General features: G+C 50.1%; 1 protein-coding gene across 1 annotated transcript in view; it reads right to left on the minus strand.

The window, feature by feature from the left end:
* PLEKHA6 (pleckstrin homology domain containing, family A member 6) overlaps window positions 1–17,298 on the minus strand; it is a 157,710-nt gene extending 140,412 nt beyond the window's left edge. The window contains exons 1-3 of the mRNA XM_011931831.1: window positions 16,740–17,298; window positions 10,362–10,438; window positions 6,654–6,711 (exon numbers count right to left, since the gene is read on the minus strand). Coding sequence (XP_011787221.1) covers window positions 6,654–6,711; window positions 10,362–10,438; window positions 16,740–16,822 — 218 coding nt within the window. The 5' untranslated portion in view covers window positions 16,823–17,298. The remainder of the gene's footprint in view (window positions 1–6,653; window positions 6,712–10,361; window positions 10,439–16,739) is intronic.
* Between the last annotated feature and the right edge of the window lie 1,518 nt (window positions 17,299–18,816).

An 18,816-nucleotide genomic window follows, 5' to 3' on the forward strand; every position in this document is an offset into this window, starting at 1 on the left:
AAAAAAAAAAAAAGAAGCAGGAGCTAGAGAAAGTGCATCTGCAAGGCCCCACTCACATGATAATTGCATTTTTTGTTTATTATTAGAACAACTTGATTAAAAAATTAAGCCTCTCCACTCCAATACAAGTGGGTCTCTCTTAGTGTGATCTAAGCATATATATCATTTTTACCAACTGAAGCCCTTATCTGTAAAGGAATGTGCAAAGGAAGGAACAGGAGCACAGACTTCCCTCCCAGGGCCCGGGAGGAAGAAGCCTGGCTGGTTGGTGTGGGGGCAGTGGCTCCACACCCCACTCACGCACACCACAGTGTTCGAGGAAGGCAGGGACCTAGAGAGCTACTGAAGGGACTGTCTTTCCCACCCCAGGGCAGGCCAGGCTGGAGCCGGGAATCTGGGGTTAGGGCAGCAGACACAGCTTGGCAGCACTCTTGAGGATGGGGACCCTTGGTCACCTCCCATTGTTCCCCTGCCCAGCTAAGATGCCAGGCCAGCCCTGCGTTGGCTATAGGAAAGCTGCTCTGGTGAAGGGGTAGACAAGTTGTGGATGAGGGCCCGGTGCCAGGCAGGACCGATCAAGCCCAACTCACCTGCCCTGGCTCTCCAGGACTTGGCAAGGCTGCCAGGTGCAGGCAGGGGGAGAGTCTGCTTTCATTTAGCCAAGATGAGGGGTTCTTGGGGGTCTCTGACCCTGGGCAGAGCCAATGGAGGAAAGGGGAGTTGGGGCAAGAGATTACAGCATCCCAGAGGGAGGCCAGGGAGGGGGATAGAGACCCCAGACCCAGACCCCACAATCCTCAGGCAGCTGGAAAAGGCAGGCGACCAACAGATGGGCCTGCTGGGCAGGTTTCCTCTCTGGCAGGCAGAGGGCAAGGGCCGCAGACGAGTCCCACGGATCCTTCGAGAAGCCTGAGCCAGACGTGTGAATGTTTCTGGGGGATCTGAGTAGCTTCGGGGGCATGAGAAGCCAAAGGGAGGGTCAGTGTTGGGTGCATGCCTTTATCTGGGGGATTAAGGTGGAAGAGATGTGGTAGCATGAAGATCTTAAAGCTGCAGCAAGAACAGGTGAGGCGGATGGACCAGAGATAATAAATTCCCTTTGCTAAATCTAAGTTCTTGCTCTGTGAGCCCAGAAGAGGAGAACAAGCCTCACCTAAACAACTCCAGTGGGGAAGGCATGAGGCGGTGTGAGGCAGGGAGGATTCCACAGAAAGCACCTCTGCGATCCCGTCTCTCCTCTGCTCTACAATCTTTGGCCCCATTGCTCAGAGGATCAAGTCCAAGCTTCCCAGGCACCTACTCATGGTCTCCAAACACATGGGTCCTCGCCACCTTTGTGGTGCCATCCCCACTCCCTACCGTACAGTCTTGGTGACCACTAACTTGACTGGCTCACTGCCCATTCAGTGGAACCGCATCCACACGGGTCTCTCTTCCTCACAGAACATGCCAACTGGGTAGGAAAGGGAGCTCCATGGGATGAACCAGCTCACTGCAGCCTCCGCCTCTACCTGGGCTTTAGCAATCCTTCCTCCTCAGCCTCCCAAGTAGCTGGTACTACAGGTGCACACTGCCACATGCAGCTAATTTTTTAATTTGTTTTAGAGACAGAGTCTTGCTATGTTACCCAGACTGGTCTCCATCTCCCAGGCTCAAGCAGTCCTCCTGCCTCAGCCTACTGAATAGCTGGGACTACAGGTGTGAGCCACCATGTCTGGCTAACTATGACCTGTGTGACTTGGCAGCCCAGCTCCATCCCTGAGTAACTCAGTGACTTTGAACAAATTACTTGACTATGGAGCCTGTTTTCCTCACCTGCGAATGGGCTTCTTTGAAGCCCAGCACATTCACTACCTCTTCTCCTTGGCCGCTTCCTTCTTTACTGTTCTGGGGTGTTATCCGCCTTTCTAAGCCTAGAGCTAGTGGGGTCACTATACCACAACTGCTGCCCCAGGACTCCTGTGTTCTGTCCTGTCTGCCTTCTGGAGACAACAGAACCCCTCTTGGTGGCTCCTCCGCTCCTCCCAGGGCCCCTCCTCCTCCGGGGTCTCGCAGTTCGGGTTGGGGTCTGTACTGATGAATCCCAAAGACCCAGCACAGCCTTGCAGGCTCACCGGGGCCTCACCACTCAGCCTGGAGCACGCGGGGCAGAGATCTGGGCTTCTGATTTCTGCCTCCCCACAGCCCCTCAAGGAGCGCCGAGCAGCCCGTAGGCGCGCCAGGGCCGTGGGTGGACTGCCTGCCTGCACATTCCCGCACCTTCCTGGAGGAAGCGTCCAGAACAGAACAAGGAAGACCAACGGCTGGGTGGGGTTCCCTCGGTGGAGGAGCCGCAGGGGCCCAGCTTGGGAACTGGGTTATCAGGGGTGTAGCTCTGCAGAAAGCGTCCTGCCACGTCTTCCTCCCTGTCAACCTTGGGGAAGAAGAGAGGCACCCTTGGGGACATAACCGCATAACTGGCAAGTGTCACGGCTTCAGCCGGAACGGAGGATGGGGGGGTGGGGGGGAAGGAGACAAGGGGGCAGGGGAAGACTTCCTGTTGGGCAGAAATGGGTGTTACATAGCTAGATCTTTAAGCATAAGAAAGACAGCTACCAGACCCACTATGGCTGGGATGTGGCAGGGGATGGGAAAGGTGGCCCTGTCACCTCCGAGAAGACGCCATCAGCCTGGGGAGACACTCTGTGAGCAAACCCCTGAAAGCCTTGTGGGGCCATCATGTGTGCTCTGGAGCCCTCTTGTGGATTCTTGCGGTAAGTGCCTACAGGCTTGCAGTGCGTTTCTCCCACGTTTTAACCTTTCCCCTGTTCTCTCCTCCTCCCACCGCTCTTCCCAGTAAATGACACCTTTAAAACGACGGGCACACTCAAGAGATACGTCTGTTGTGGATACTATGAGAGTCACTTCCTAAATACCCTGAAAGAAAGAGCTTGTTGACACACAATTAACATACTTCTCTGCTCCAGGGCAAATGTCAATATTTGCTCATTGAAATTTCCCTCCCTCATCCACACTAAAAGAAACAAAATAGCTCCTCCAGTTGTCTGGGTTTTATTATTACTTGGAATCCATGTCTGAAATCGTTCGAGTTTCTAACTCATCCACCAACCAAATGTCATAAACCTTTGTGGGAACTGTGAAAATAGGAAAGAACAGTGAGTCAGTCGTTCATTCATTCACTCACTCATTCAGCAGGAACTTACTGAGCACTTCCTTTGTCCAAGCAAGGTGCCAAGGATGCTGGGTAGCAGCCGTGCCGTCATGCTAAGATGTGAAATCAAGCACACATGAGGCTGCCTCCCCGCTTGCTTTCTATTAATACAAGCTTTGTAACATTGAGTAACACATACGAAGAAACAGTTTTCCCATCATTTGCTAAAACCAGGATGATAGGACCTCCTCATACAGGTGCAGTGAGGAGTAAATGAGATAATGTCATAAAGCACTTAGCTCCTAGAGTGGCGGCTGCTGCTATGATATACAGAATGAACACCAGGTCTGGAAACGTATGTGAACACAGAATTCATGGCTGGTTGATAATTAAACAATATAGCCCGTGTCTCCGGACTTTACGGCCCCCCTGTGTTGCCCCTGCCCTTGATGAGTTTTCAGTCTAGGCTACTGGGTCTCAAAGTATGGGCCCCAGAGCAGCCGCAGCAGCATAACCGGAGAATGTGTTGGAAATGCAAATTCTAGACCTTCTGAATCCAAAACTCTAGGGGTAGGGCCCAGCCATCTGTGCTCCAACAAACCCTCCAGTGATTGTGATACATGCTCCAGTTGGAGAGTTACTAATCTAGTGGAAAATGATACAAGTATAAGCAAATAACTACAATACACGGACACATCGCTGAAGAAGTGACGTCATGGGCAGGGCTTGAAGGAAGAACAATGTTCTCAGGTGGGCACAAGCCATGTGAGGAGAGATTGGCACCTACAAAGGCCCAGATGCATGGAAGGGAAGTGGACGTTGAGGGAACCACAAGTGATTTGGTAGGGCTAGAGGAGAGGGCTAAAGAGCCAGCTGGGGAGTGTGGGAGGTGAGGCTGGGAAGGGGGGCGGGAGCGAGACTATGACGCCCTTTATGTGCCCAGATAAGGAATTTAGATTTTATCCTGTAAGTGATAGGAAACATGCAAAGGTTTTAATGGAGAATGATATGACCAAATTTGAATTCTAGAGGAAAGCACTCTTGCAGCATTATGGCCCGGAGGCAGGAAGATCAGTTGGGAAGCTTCTACAATAATGGAAGTGAGAGTCCATGTGGGTCTGAACTCAGGCCATGGCTATAGGAATGATGAGAAGTGGATGGGTTGAGAGATAATTGGGAGGAGAATTGACAGGACCTGTGGGGGAGGTGTGAGAGAGGGAAAGGTTGAGGAGATCTCTGAGGGCTCTGCTTTAGTGGTATTTCTAGAAAAGGTGGAACCGGCGCAGAGAAGCAATGACTTCAAGTCTGGACACATTAAATTGGGGGCGCTCAGAAGAAAGCTCTGGGCTGGTAGCTGAAGCAGAAATCAATTATGCCTCTGTTGTTTATCTCCCAATGTTTTTCATGCATGAATTCATTTCAGGAAATACTGGATTCCTGTCATGCACCAGAAAGGTTCTAGGAGAGAGTGAAAAACACAATAGCCAGAATCTGCTCCAAGGACTATGCAGCAGAGGGGGCCAGCAATACATAACCAAACATATACATACACAAACATGTTTCAGGTAGTGCCCGGTGCTGTGAAGAAAAGTAAGTGTGAAGGGGTGGGGGAATTCAGGCAGAGCAGTCAGGCATGGCCTCTCTGAGGAGGTGACATTGGGGCTAATCCAGAAGTTGGAACCGGGTGTGTAAATGGGAGGAGAGTGCTCCCAGGCAGGGGGAGCAGCAAGTGCCAAGGCACTGAGGTGGGAATGGTTTTGACATGATGGAGGGAAGGAAAGATGGGAGCACAGCCGGCCAGTCATGGGACGCAAGGTCAGAGAGGTAGACGGGTACGTTTCTAGGGACTGGTGAGATGCCGCAATACACGTGAAAGTGTTTAATGAATAGTCTCTAGAGCCATGTACAGAAAGGAATATGAAGATGGTATCTGCAAGAGGGAGAAAAGAAGAAACAATTCACAATTCTTACTTGAAGCAAGAAGCATGTGGGTCCAAAGTTAGGAAAAGCTCAGCCTATAACTGTCATGTGATATTAGAATAATTTCCAGAACAGATACTTTGAAAGGAAGAAGGAGGAGGAGGAGGAGGAAGAGGAGGAAAAAGAAAAAGAAAAGAAAAAAAGTAAAAATTTGCTTTTGCTTTAAGAATATGGTTAACAGGCCCAGGCATGGTGGCTCACACCTGTAATCCCAGCACATTGGGTGGCCAAGGTGGATGGATTCCTGGAGACCAGGAGTTCGAGACCAGCCTGGCCAACATGGCAAAACCCCATCTCAACCAAAAATACAGAAATTAACTAGGTGTGGTGGCGGGCACTTGTAGTCCCAGCTACTCAGGAGGCAGAGGCACGAGAATCACTTGAACCCGGGAGGTGGAAATTGCAGTGAACTGAGATCACACCACTGCACTCCAGCCTGGGTGACAGAGTGAGACTCTGTCTTAAAAAAAAAAAAAAAAGAATAGGTTAGCAGCTAAGCTGATGTAGGTGGTAGATGATGGCAGATCTAAGTGCTGGCAGATCTTGGCGGTGGGGGATGGAAAGGTAACCCCTCCTAGTACACACGGATGAGGATTTCAAAGCAGAGAGGGAGGGAAAGGGGATGAGGCAAGGGCCCTTCCTCCCCTGGCTAGACTGGGGCTCCCTCTGGTGGTGCCATTGCCCCAGGCAGCTGGGCAGAGGCGCTTCACCATCCCTGCAGAATCTGAGGCCAGACCAGAGGGTGAGGCCCACAGGTCTGGGCACGCTGAGCCTCACCCTTGTGAATGAAACCAGCTCCCAGCCTGTCTGGGAGATGGAGAGACCCAGGCCAAGGCAGAGAGAAGTGAGTTCAACTGGGTAGCTCATGCACCACCCCAGCCAAAGAGCGGTGTCTTCTGCTTCCAACGTTAAGTCCAGGGCAACTTCCCAAGGCACACCTTTAGCCACGGCAGGAAATAAGGGCTCCCCAGCCCACAGAGGGGCCTAACCAACTCCTAGGAGGAAAATAGAGCATCTCCACCCACACAAACCACCCCCAGAATCGCAGGTGCCCCTGTCCACAAGAGCGAGAGTGACCGGAGCTGGCCTTGCCACCACCAGTCTGGTGTCCTCCTTCGTACACCCCATGGACACCTTCCCTTCCCACTGGCTCCGCATCCTGCCCCGCGGTTCCATCTCCTGCCTCTGAACCTCTGCCTGTGTGTCTAGAACAGCCTCATTCCTCTACTTTGTTGAGCCATTTCCTTCCCACCAGTACAGCCCAGACCAAAACTCCACCCACCCCACCCCAGGAAACTTACCAGGACCGACACTGGTTACTACCCAGGCCAACATAAACAGACGCACTGATACATACGTTCCCATCTCTATCTCAGCTCTCAGGAGCCTCGGCACCTACTAGCCAGTCACAGACCCAGCAGGGCCCTCAGTGAAAAACCAGACACTTTAACCATCTCTCCTCCTGACAAGGATGAAAGCAGAACCAACAGCGACATCAGAAAGGAAACTGCGTGTTACTCACTTGATGAAATACACAGCTCCTTCCTGTGTGGAATCCACTTCCCAGCCCTTGGGCAAACCTGCGAGGAAGCAAAATCACCAGAATGAGATACCCTGGGATCAACCTCTCTTCTCTTCCTCTCTTCCCACAAACCCCACCTGCACTTAGGAGGGATGGCTGCCTGAACAGTCAGGAAAATCCAAAGATAAGCCAGTCGAGTTGAAACCAACCATTCCATCCTTTTTTGTCCATGATTTCTAGCAGTGAGATTCCCAGCAAATAATGAGAGACATGGGAGGGGACGGGATGTTCTCCATCAATGAGCGGTGAAGTGACCGAATGGATCATTGCCTGGTAGGACACACTCATTCATTCAACAAATCTTTGCTGAGCATCTACTGTGCACCAGGCCCTGTGCCAGCCCCTGGATACAACAGTGAACATACAGACGCTTCCCCGGAAGTGTCCTCAGGATCATCTAACCAGAAGGGCAGGTCACTTGCCCCAGGAACTCTTCACAGATCATTAACACCCAAGATGTGAGTAAGACTCAAGTTTCCAAATCCCAGGCCAGTGTTATGGCCGTCAGGCTCTGCTGCTTCTGGACAGGACACCACGGACCTAGGAAATTAGCCCCAGGAAAATGAAGAGACTTGCAGTTTTTAAAATCTTCAATAGTGTCTCTGAAAAAAAAAAAAATTATCCATGGAAATGCTCAGAGGAGAATCACAGAATCTCAGTGTGAGCAAGGAAGTTGACAGTGGCCAGGAGGCACCCAGGCAGCCCCTACAGGTGGGCATAGCACCTCCATCTCCAAAGATCACTCGTAGGCTCTATATCATCCCACTCACTCTCCCAAAACAGCCACCCTGGGCAGCATCCCGCCTCCCCAGCAAACAGGATTCCTTCAACCCATGGCTGAGGAGGAGGAGCCTTCTGAGAGACCCAAGAGAGTCCACTGTCAGAGGTGGGGACAGTCAGGGAGCTGGCTGAGAACATTCCTTTTGGGAGTGCGAGCCCCCTGGCTGACGTACTGGAAAACAGGTGGGGATTCTCTTGATGGACAGTGACTGCCACCTTTCTGGTCAGTCCACACTCCTGCCTTGTGTATGAAGTCTTACAAAGCATAGCTATTCTCTGCTGGTCTGACTGTCTCCTGCCATGTTAGCAGCTGCCTTGAGGCACCAGCTGCTGGGGAGCAGTGCGTGGGTTCTGCAGAGTAGCGGGTCCAGTTTCTAATCATTCATTTTATTTACCTGTATTTATCAAGGGTCTGTATTTCCACAGTTGCTGCTGATGGTGATGGTGCTGTTTCAGCAAAACAGGGCAGCCAGCAAGCCCAGCTCCTGCCAGGACATGGCCCACCTATCACACCAGCTACCACTTAGCGAGTACTTCCTTCCTCTAAGCTATGCGCTTTACCTCTGCTAGTGCATTTAATCTGCATAGCAACATTATACAACAGGTGTCCTCCAAAACATTTTCACCAATGACAGATGAGGAAACGGAGGCCCAGACAGGTTCATCAACTGGCTCAAGGTCACACAGGAAGTGTCTGGGCCGGGATGTGAGTGCTGCTGTGCTGCCTCCAAAGCCCACACTCTTTCCTCTGTGCTGCTCCATAAATGCTACTTGTTCCCCTCTGTCTCTGTGGGAGGATGCTGCCATTCAGGAGGGTGTGGGTTGGCATCCTCCCCAAGTAGAGGGATCCCCACTGGGTCAGAATCATAAATAATTCTGGCACTGTGATGTGCCTGGGAAAGAGGCCAGTGTGGATTATGTCCCCTGCCTTTTTCTAGCAACTTCCCTCCACACTGCCCTCTCTGCCTGGGCAACACCAAGGGTGCTTATATTCCCATCCAGGCGGAGTGCCCGCTGAGGCAGCTGCCCTCCCGGCAAGCTCTGGGGGCATCTTAACCCCTTCCCAGCCTTAGACAACCTGTCGGCTGCAGCCAAAAATGAAAGCATTGGCTCACAGGCTGGTATTCATCTTCCACTCCAGCTAGGATGATAATGAACTGAATGGACTCAACCTGTAAACAGCTGAAACACTGAAGGTGACACCACCGTCAACCTGGTAGAAGAAAACAGCCCTGGCCTTAGAGTCAGGAGGCCTTGCCGCAAGTTGGAAATAACGATGGTGACAATAACGGCAGAAGCTACCTCCATTTTGGGAACCACCTCTCTGATGTAACGCCTGCTACTACTTTTTTGAGGTTCATAATCCTCTCCCCATTATAAAGATGAAGAAGCTAAGTCCAAGAAGAATTAAACCCCTAGTACCAGACCACACTGAAAGAAATAGAGCCACAACTGAGCTCTGATCTCTCTGCCTCCAAAATGCATGCCTTTAACCATGACACCACTTTACTTATTAGTCAAGTGGCCTTGAGCCAGGTGCTTCCTCTCTGCTCTTCAACTTTTCTACCATAAAATGAAGAGTCGAATTCCATAACCCCTGAAGTCTCTCTCTTCCAGCAATGATCCCAGCTTAGAAGCTAAAAAGAAAAGGACTCTGAACAAGTCAAAGGCTTCATCCTGTGTGTCCAACAATGCCAGCCGTGCCCATGAGTGACGGAGGCCCTGGAACCAGGCGCCTGGGGTCCAGTCTGGTGAAGGGCTGGAAGGCAAGAGGGGGTGAGAGATCTCCCCACATTGTAACTCACACCCCCTCTTACTGGTCTGTGGTGGCGTCATGAGGAGGATGAATGGCTGTTCACTTAAAGTACCCAGGCCTTGTGAGTCTTCATGTCTCTACCTCAACAACTTAGACTGAAGTCTTTTTCTTTGGTTGTTTCTTCATTGCTGACCTGTTCGTGTCCCACCTTTCCCACTAGCCCTGAGAGCTACCAGTGATATTTTCTCCATAATCAGCAGCAATGTCAGCCTTGTCCCCTTTCACGTTTCTCCTTAGTGGGAGAAACAGGCGCTCCCACTAGCCACGTGGGGCCATTTACATTTGAATTAATTAGGATTAAAAATCCATCTGGGCACAGTGGCTCACACCTGTAGTCCCAGCACTTTGGGAAGTTGAGGTGGGTGGATCACCTGAGGTCAGGACCAGCCTGGCCAACATCGCAAAACCCCATCTCTACTAAAAATAAAAAAATTATCTGGGTGTAGTGGCACATGTCTGTAATTCCAGCTATTTGACGGACTGAGGCACAAGAATCTCTTGAACCCGGGAGGCAGAGGTTGCAGTAAGCCGAGATCGTACCACTGCACTCCAGCCTGTGTGACAGAGTGAGACTCTGTCTCAAAAAAAAGGAAAAAAAAAGAAAAATCAGGCCCTCAGTGATGCTTGTAACATTTCATTTGTTCATTGCCACATGTGGCTCATGGCAATTGTATTGGGCAGAGTAGAGAGAGATCACTTCCATCATGACATAAAGTTCTGGAGCACAGCACTGGGGGCTGGCTTCTGTCAGTTCAAGAGCCCTTGAGACAGGGGATTTTCTGACTGGGCAGAGGAATGAAAGAAGAGTAAAAATCTCTGTCTTCAAAGGTCTGTCTCAAATACCAATTTTGGAGGTGGAAGCTTGGAGAGACACTGAGGTGAGCTCCAACCAGCCTGCAATCTCCCCCAGATGGCAGTCCAAATGCTAAGCTGAGTCCATCCATGGAGAAAGGAAAAAGTCAGAAGCAAAGTTGGAGCACAGGATTCCTGTTGCCACCTCAAGCTATTGCATCCTCCTCGATTGTAAAGGCAGGGACAGAGAGGCTCCTTACCTGGGCAGGAGGTGTGTCCACTCTGGATGGGTGACTTTGTTCCAGGGTGCACCCAGCTGGTTGACTTTTCCTCATCACTACAGAAAGACCAATAAGAAAGTGTCAGCTGCAAGAGAGGCTTTTCTGAGTGGGACACTCATCTCCAGATTCACATTAACACCGACTATTCAATCCCAGACACATGAGATGGGAGCGTCCACAAGGCTGTTCATTCGTTCACATTCACAGAGTATTATTTATGGAGTACACTCTGAGGGTTTCAAGATGAATAATATCGAATCCCTAACCTCAAAGAATCTACAACCCACTGGGAAATAGATGCATAAAAAGATAGCGGCAATACAATGTGATAGGCACTATAATCTCTATTGTAACTATGCGTAAAAAGTGTGATACCATCACAAAGAAACGAGTGCTACCTGGCATGAGGTTAAGGAACGGGAAGCATGAAGGCTTCATGACAGAGGCAATGTTAGAGATGATTGCTAAAGGCAGGTGGGAAGAACAAGGAAGGTCCTTAACTGGCAGCTTCTCTAATGGATAAGAAAAGGAGGAGACTGAGTGAACCCATAGTCCTTGTGTGTCAACAACGCTACGTATTTTTCATTCACAACATTCCCTCACACTAGGAATTTTACACATTATGAATCTGAGGTTCAGAGAAGTTAAGAAATTTGGCCAAAGTCACAACCAGTAAGTGATGAAGATAGGATTCAGACCTAGATCTGTCCCTGACAAAACTCTTTCTGATACCTCACACCCAGCAAGGCAGGCTCCCCAGCAACACAGACCCTCTGGGTTGTAGATTCAATGGCAGATGAAGCCATCATCATTTCTCAATCCCCACCGACCAAGTGACACAGACTTTTCCAGAGCCAGATGTGACCCAGCAAGAAGCACCTGACTGTCTTGGCTACTTCAGGTATGTGCAGGAAGGGACTCTCAGATCACCTGGATCACCCAGGCTTTAGGATGGCATCTTGGAGCCCAGGCCAAGACTCTACTCAATGTCTTTAAGGTATAATGGATGTAGAATAAACTCCACTAAGAAAGACTCCATTAAACTTTTATTAAAGTGAGATATCGAATAAACTCCCTATAAAATTTACAATTTAATAGTTTTGACTTATCTATACACCTGTGAAACTGCCACCAAAATCAAGGGAATGAATTCCCAAACTTTCTCTGTGACCCTTTGTAATTCCTCCTTTCCACCTACCACCCCCAGCTCTTTCTATCCTCACCCCTCTCCCCAACAACAACTGATTTGTTTTCTGTTACTGTAGATTAGTTGCATTTTCTAGAGTTTTATATAAATAGAATCGTACAATCATACGATAGAATCATACAATCATACATCTTTGCCTGATTTTTTTTTTTTTTTGAGACAGTCTCACTCTGCCATCCAGGCTGGAGTGCAGTGGCACAATCATAGAGTCATTTGTAGCCTCAAACTTCTGGGCTCAAGCAATCCTCCCTCCTCAGCCCCCTGAGTAGGTAGGACTACAGGCATGCACCACCATGTCTGGCTTTTTTTTTTTTTTTTTGAGATGGAGTATCGCTCAGTCACCCAGGCTGGAGTGTGCAGTGGCACAATCTTGGCCCACTGAAACCTCTGCCTCCTGGGTTCAAGCAATCCTCCCACCTCAGCCACCGAAGTAGCCAGAGTTACAGGCATGCACCACCACGCCTGGCAAATTTTTCTTGTATTTTTAGTAGAGACGGGGTTTCATCATGTTGGCCAGGCTGATCTCAAACTCCTGACCTCAAGTGCCTCGGCCTCCCAAAGTGCTGGGATTATAGGTATGAGCCACCACACCTGGCCTCTGGCTATTTTTTTTCAGAGACAAGGTTTTACTATGTTGCCCAGGTTGGTTGCAAACTCCTGACCTCAAGTGATCCTCCTGCCTCGGCCTCCCAAAGCACTGGGATTACAGTGTGAACCACAGCACCCAGTTGTCTGACGTTCATGCTTTTGTCCATGTTGTGGCATGTGGTCGTTGGATTCCATCTGACTGCTGAATAGTGTTCCATTGTAGGAAACATCACAGTGTGTTCATTCATTCACCTGTTGCTGAACTTACTGGTTGTTTTCAGTTCTGGGCCACTACAAATAAAGCTACTACGAACATTTGTGTACTAGAGTTGGTGTAAACATATGCTTTTTTTTCTATTGACTCCACTAATTTTCTCTAAAGTTGGACACCTGCTACAGGAAGAGATCTCCCAGCTAACCTACCCCTCTGATAAGCAAAGAAAAAAACAAAGTCACTGTTCTAGTGACCTCTGAGCTCGGGCACCATTGAAGAAGACTCTAACATACTGGGTCTCTGGTCTCGGCTTTGGTTCTCGGAGACAGTGGAAGAGGAAGCCAATAAAAAGGAAAGGCTTGGAGAGGAAGTCAACCAGCGCCCTCACCTCCATTACATCTCTCCTGAGATTTTCCAGCCCCTGACTCTCCCCTCCTTGCACACTGTCAACCCCCTCAGACTTCCCATCTATCTCTACCCCACTGGATATCACAGACAACCCTATCACACCCTTGACATTCCACCACAACCCTCAACTCCCTCTTCCCCTTGTCCTTGCACCATCTTGCACCCCTTGCACCCCTTGTCAGCACCTCCGTCTGGGACAGTCACAGGCCGTCTCCACTCCAGCACTGGGCTGATGGGGAAACTGGGCCTGGGAGGACTGGGGTCACTGCAAATCCAGTCTCCCAGCTTAGCTGAGCCCTGAGTGCCACCTAGAATCTTCTTCAAGGTCCCCAGTCAGTTGCCATCCACAGAGAGCTCCAAGGCTTTCCCGCTAATCTCAGGTCCCAGGCCTGCCTCTGCTACCCAGCCCCTGTCCTGCGCAGAGGATCTTATCTCTTCATCGAAGAAAACATAGAAAAGATTAGGTGGGAGCTTTCCCAGTATGTCCAATCACCTCACCACCAAAACTTACCCAGATTCTCACCCATCCTTTAATACTTGTCTTCCTCTGGAGAATAGGTAGCCCTCTCTCCCCTTTTAAGGCTAATCTCTCTGCCTGGGTTATCGTCCCCCTTCTCTCCCATCTTTTCTAGAACCTCCTTCTGCTGAGCATCCCAGCCTTGCATCTTCACCTCCTCTCTCTTTCTGGGGTCCATCCCTTTACCCTCCTCCTCCATCTGTGTCTTCTATAGTCTCAGTACTCTGCCTCCCTCTCAATGCCATGTCCCCTGGCAGCTTCCTGTCTCACACTCCTCATTCCTGACCAAACCTTCGACAGTAGTCTCTCCTAGCTTTCCCCACTTCCTGGCCTTTCATTCACCAATCCGCTGCAACCTGGTTTCTGTTCCCAGCCCTCTCCTGAAACCACTTTTCTAGATGTCATTAAAGGCCTCCCCCTCTCCTAAATCCACTAGGTGTTTTTTAGCCTTTGGCCCATTTGGCTTTTCTGCTGCATCCAATACTGTTGAATTCCTTTTTTCTTCTTAACATCCCTCCTCCTTGCCTTCTGGGGTGGCATTCTACCCTGGTCCTGGTGCCGCCCACCTCTGCAACCTCTCGGTCTTACTCTCCAACCTGGCCTCTGTTCCTCTATCCCTTCCTTAACACTGGTGCTGCCTGGGTATACTGCTGTCTTTTCCCTCGCACTCTTCTGGGTGGTTCTACCCCCACATGATGACCCTTTTCCAGCCCAGGCCTCTCTCTTCAAACTCTATCCTGTATATCCAGTTGTCTGTTAGACAGCATCTCCTGAATGTCCCCCAGGGACATCAACTGCAATGTTTCCCCACTAAACCTATACTCCCCCTAAAATGCACTCCTCTTGCCATACTCCTGACGTCTTTCAAACTCAAGCTGGAAATTCTAAGCTTTACCTTTGATTCCTCCCATTGTCTCCCCTTCCCAGAATTCAAGCTTTAGATGAATATTCCTGATTTGGTTCCTGAAGATTTCTCCCATCTCTCCCTCCCTTCTCTTCTATTCTCACCATTTTAATTCAGGCCCCATCAGCTGTCTCCTGGACTTTTGCAACTGTTTCCTAACTGCTTTCCATACCTTAAGTTTCTCCTCCTGCCTCTTGCTCAGCCTCAAATCATTGCCCATGAAGCTGCCAGAGAGAAGGCTCTAAATGCAGATCTGATGATGTCAAGTCCCAGTTTGAAATCTCCTTTGGCTTCACATCACCTACAGGATGGAGTCCAGACCCCTTAGCTTAGCACGTAAGGGTTCTCTCAAGCTGCCTCTTCCTACTTTTCCTCCTGGGCCTCTACAGTATTCCAGCAGCTCCACTCCATCTCCACTGAACCTCTCTGAGCACTCTAGGTTACCTGTTCCCCAGCCCCCATTGGTGCCTTTATTTCCCCAAGCCTCTACTTCCAAGGCTTCTTTCACTCTTGTCTCTCCTCCAGAATCAGCTCAAGTGCTTCCTCCTCTGGGAAGCCCTCACTGAACTCCCTGGAGAGCATTAGTTCTTTCCTTCCCATAGCATCTTGCAAATGCCTCAAGAATGTACCATATTATTTCCTAAGTATTGATTTATGTTTTCTCCCTGTTACCTTAAAGTAAAAACCTACATCTTACTGTTTTTTATGTCCAGTGCCTAGCACTGCAGCAAAGAGTGGATGCCCAGTAAATGTTTGTAAAATGAAAGAGGAAAATAATCTGGATGGCAAGTAAGAGATCAGGAAGAAAGTAGAGAGTGAACCACTTCATCTGTATACCTGAAGGGCTCATGGAAATTCACATTCTAAGACCCTCCCCCAGATCCTCTGAATAGGAATCTCCTGAGGTAGGGCTCAGGAATCCACCTTCTTAATAAGTTCCTTGGGTGATTCTTATAAACTCTAATGTCTCAAGCCACTGCAGTTTTAATATTGCAGAAGTTCTGTTACTTAAGAATCTAACTTAGGCCGGGCGCGGTGGCTCAAGCCTGTAATCCCAGCACTTTGGGAGGCCGAGACAGGCGGATCACGAGGTCAGGAGATCGAGACCATCCTGGCTAACACAGTGAAACCCCGTCTCTACTAAAAAATACAAAAAACTAGCCGGGCGAGGTGGCGGGCGCCTGTAGTCCCAGCTACTCGGGAGGCTGAGGCAGGAGAATGGCATAAACCCGGGAGGCGGAGCTTGCAGTGAGCTGAGATCCGGCCACTGCACTCCAGCCTGGGCGATAGAGCGAGACTCCGTCTCAAAAAAAAAAAAAAAAAAAAAAAAAAAGAATCTGACTTAGTGGAGTTAATTTCTAAGATATTAACGGAGTTAATTTAATGGAGTTAATTTCTAAGATAACATAATTAGACAACATCAATTATGATCATGGTGGTGACAATTACAGAAGAAAGGCCTAAAGCAAATGTGGAAACTTAAGAAACACCAAAGAGAAACCACTGCCTGCCCGAACCCCTGCAAAGGCAGTTTGGTACCTGGGGAAGCAGTGCACTAAGTCAGCAGATGCTAGGCTGAGTCCCAGCTCTGATTAACAAGTGGTTTTCTCTTCGACCGGTACTTTCAATACCTCTGGACCTCAGTTCCCCGTTTGACAAATGAAGGGATTGCTTCTAAGATTCCTTGCAGCTCTGATGTTTTGTAAGTGGCTATCTTGAGGAAGGAAAAGCTCGTCAAGTGTGGGTAACAGTCCAAGACGCTGTGCTTCTAGACTTGCTGTATTTCTGGGAGATGTCTATCCTGGCAAAAGATGACTATAGTAGAAGCGAGCCAAAAGAGAGCCAGCAGGGCCACTTTGTTATAATGAGATTATGCCAGAGCCATTTTGGTTTATGAAATTAATATAACAGTGCTAATATATTACTGAGAGTAGCAAAGGCGCTCTCTCTCTCAAGAATGCTAAACATACAGTGGGCATCGTGCCCTTCCCTCTTGACCACAGCTCCATAAAGAAGCAGGACAGGAGAGGAGAACTGCTGTCCTGGGCACGCTGAGTCTGGGGTGAGGGTTGCCAGGAACTGGGTGGTAGAGGCCAGGATCTCCTGGTATGTTGTCACTTAGCCCAAGTCTTCCCATAGGAAAGTCTGGGGGGAAATGAAAGACCTACCTCTGGCCCTTTCAGGGAAGGAGCTGAAAAAAACTCCAGGTTGGGCATTAGTCTAGTCATCCTCCTGGAGGCCTCGCATGTGACCAAGGAGAGGGAGAAAGGGCAGCACTCCCCTGCCCTGCCCTGCCTTTCCGAGCTGAGGGAATGCCAAGCCTTTGCTGGACTTTGACCCATTGAGGAAAAGGCGGGAGACACATTCAAACAGGCATGGTGATAAACTTATTAGTCATGCCCACCCTTGCAGCCACCGCTTCACCCACCTTCTCCAGCCTGCCCCCAGCCCCTCCACTTTTCAAGTTGGACAACTTAAAGGAAAAAATTGAAATAAAAAGAAGAGGGAGACCAACATACTTGATGAAGAAGATTCTCCCACCACCGTCAACTCCGTAGGCCCACCGGCCGGGCAGGTCCAGCCAGTCAATCTCATCGGCCATCTCCGTGTCCCTGCAGCCCCTCTGGCTCTCTGCGCCCCCAGGCGCCGGCTGGGCAGGGGGTTTGGTACCCGGGTACCCCCACTTGCTGCCCCCTTCTAGAGGCCGTGGTGGGGGAGGGGGTCCAGCCGGGCTGGCGGCGTCGCTCCCGGGTCCCTGGCAGTGGCTGGCCTCCCACTGAAGACGCGCTGGCCTCAAGCCGGGAGGCAGGGAGCAGGCAAGCGCTTAACCCTGGCCTGCCGGAAGCCCCAGACACCACCTGCCCCCTCCTCGACTCTGAGCTCCTCTTCGGACCGTTTCCTGAACTTTAATGACGGGCAATTAGCGCGGTGAGTAATTATGATGGCTTTCCTGCCGGGACTGTTAACGGGCAGCGCTGGGTCTCCGTTCCCCCTGGCTCTGCTGCCCTCCAGCCTGGCGGAGCCCGGCGAGCAGAAGCTGGAGCGGGGAAGATCCCTCCCCGAAGGGAGCAGGTTGCAGTGCGAGCAGGGGTGTTGCCTCTCCGCTCCCAGCTCGGATCTTGCACTTGAACCACCGGCGGGGCTGGGGGCGGAGCCGCGCCGCCGCCTCGGAAGGTAATTCACAGCGCGGAGAACTCGCCGGCAGCCCCAAGTCCCCCAGTCCAGGCGCCCCGCGCAGGGAACCAGTTTGGCTGAAAGTGCTTTGAATCGGGAACCTGATGGACATGTCCAGCCACTGAACGGAAAAGGGGAAGTGATTAAACCTGGTTCTATTTGGTGGGAGGTTAGGAGAGAAACAAAGGTCAAAGGCACGGAAGTGTGGCGGGGCTATGAGCAGCCAGGGACCCGGGGAGCCTCTCCTAGCTCAGATGCCGGCCTAATTAGTCAAGCTAGTCCTTACCTTTCTTTACCAGCACCTCCTCCAAGAAGCCTGCCATGACTAAGTAGAATCACAGGGAGACCTTAGAAATACTCAAACCAACAGCGTTTATGTCCCTCCATTCCATTCCCCCTAACTTGCACCAGCAATCGAAAAGGAAAAAGGAAGAAAAATAGAGAGAGAAAGAAGCGAATGTTATGTGTACAGAATGTAGACTGCAAGCATTTCATACCGGCATACCAAAAACAGTATTGCTGGAGCCCACAGTTCTGCTATCTCAGGGTCAAAGTTAGCCGGCTTAGGCAACATAGCAAGACCCTGTCACTACAAAATAATAATAATAATAATTAATTAGCTGGACCTGGTGGCATGAGCCTGTAGTCCCAGCAAGTCAGAACACTGTCAAGAGGATCACTTTGAACCTGGGAGGTTGAGGCTACGGTGACCTGTGATCCTGCCAGTGCACTCCAGCCTGGGCAACAGAGCGAGACTCTGTCTCAAAAAAGAAAAAATGCTGGAGTCCATTTGGCTTTCCCAGCTTACTCCGGATCTGCCCCTGGGGCTCCAGTTATGTACATACAGTTCCAATTCATGTGCCAGACCCAAGAGAATAATTAGACAATGAGAGAGACACCTGTGTTTAAAGGGAGCAGTATGTTCCATGACAGTTGGCAATTATCTGTTGGGCAAACATACATTTTGTGAGTATTCTAGGAGACTTGATCCCCATTTCACATACATAATTCCTTTCAGTGTCTACTCATGTACCACCTCCTCCAGGAAGCCATTCCTGACACTACCGCAGAGAGATTTATAGGTCCATCCTCCATGTGTCAAGGCACCTGATGAATAACCTTATAGTAGCACTTATCACACTGTAATGCAATCCTTGATTTAGTCATCTGTCTCTTCCATTGGACTGTGTGCTCCTTGGGGCAGGAACTCCATCTTACCCATCTTTATAGCCCTGGCAGCTGCCTGTGGCACCCAATTAACAATTTTTTTTTTTTTTTTTTTTTTTGAGACAGAGTCTCGCTCTATCGCCCAGGCTGGAGTGCAGTGGTGCAATCTCGGCTCACTGCAACCTCCACCTCCCGGGTTCAAGTGATCCTCTCACCTCAGCCTCCAGAGTAGCTGGGGCTACAGACACTCACTAC

Source organism: Colobus angolensis, unplaced genomic scaffold, assembly GCF_000951035.1.
Source record: "Colobus angolensis palliatus isolate OR3802 unplaced genomic scaffold, Cang.pa_1.0 Scaffold91, whole genome shotgun sequence".
Classification (NCBI taxonomy): domain Eukaryota; kingdom Metazoa; phylum Chordata; class Mammalia; order Primates; family Cercopithecidae; genus Colobus; species Colobus angolensis.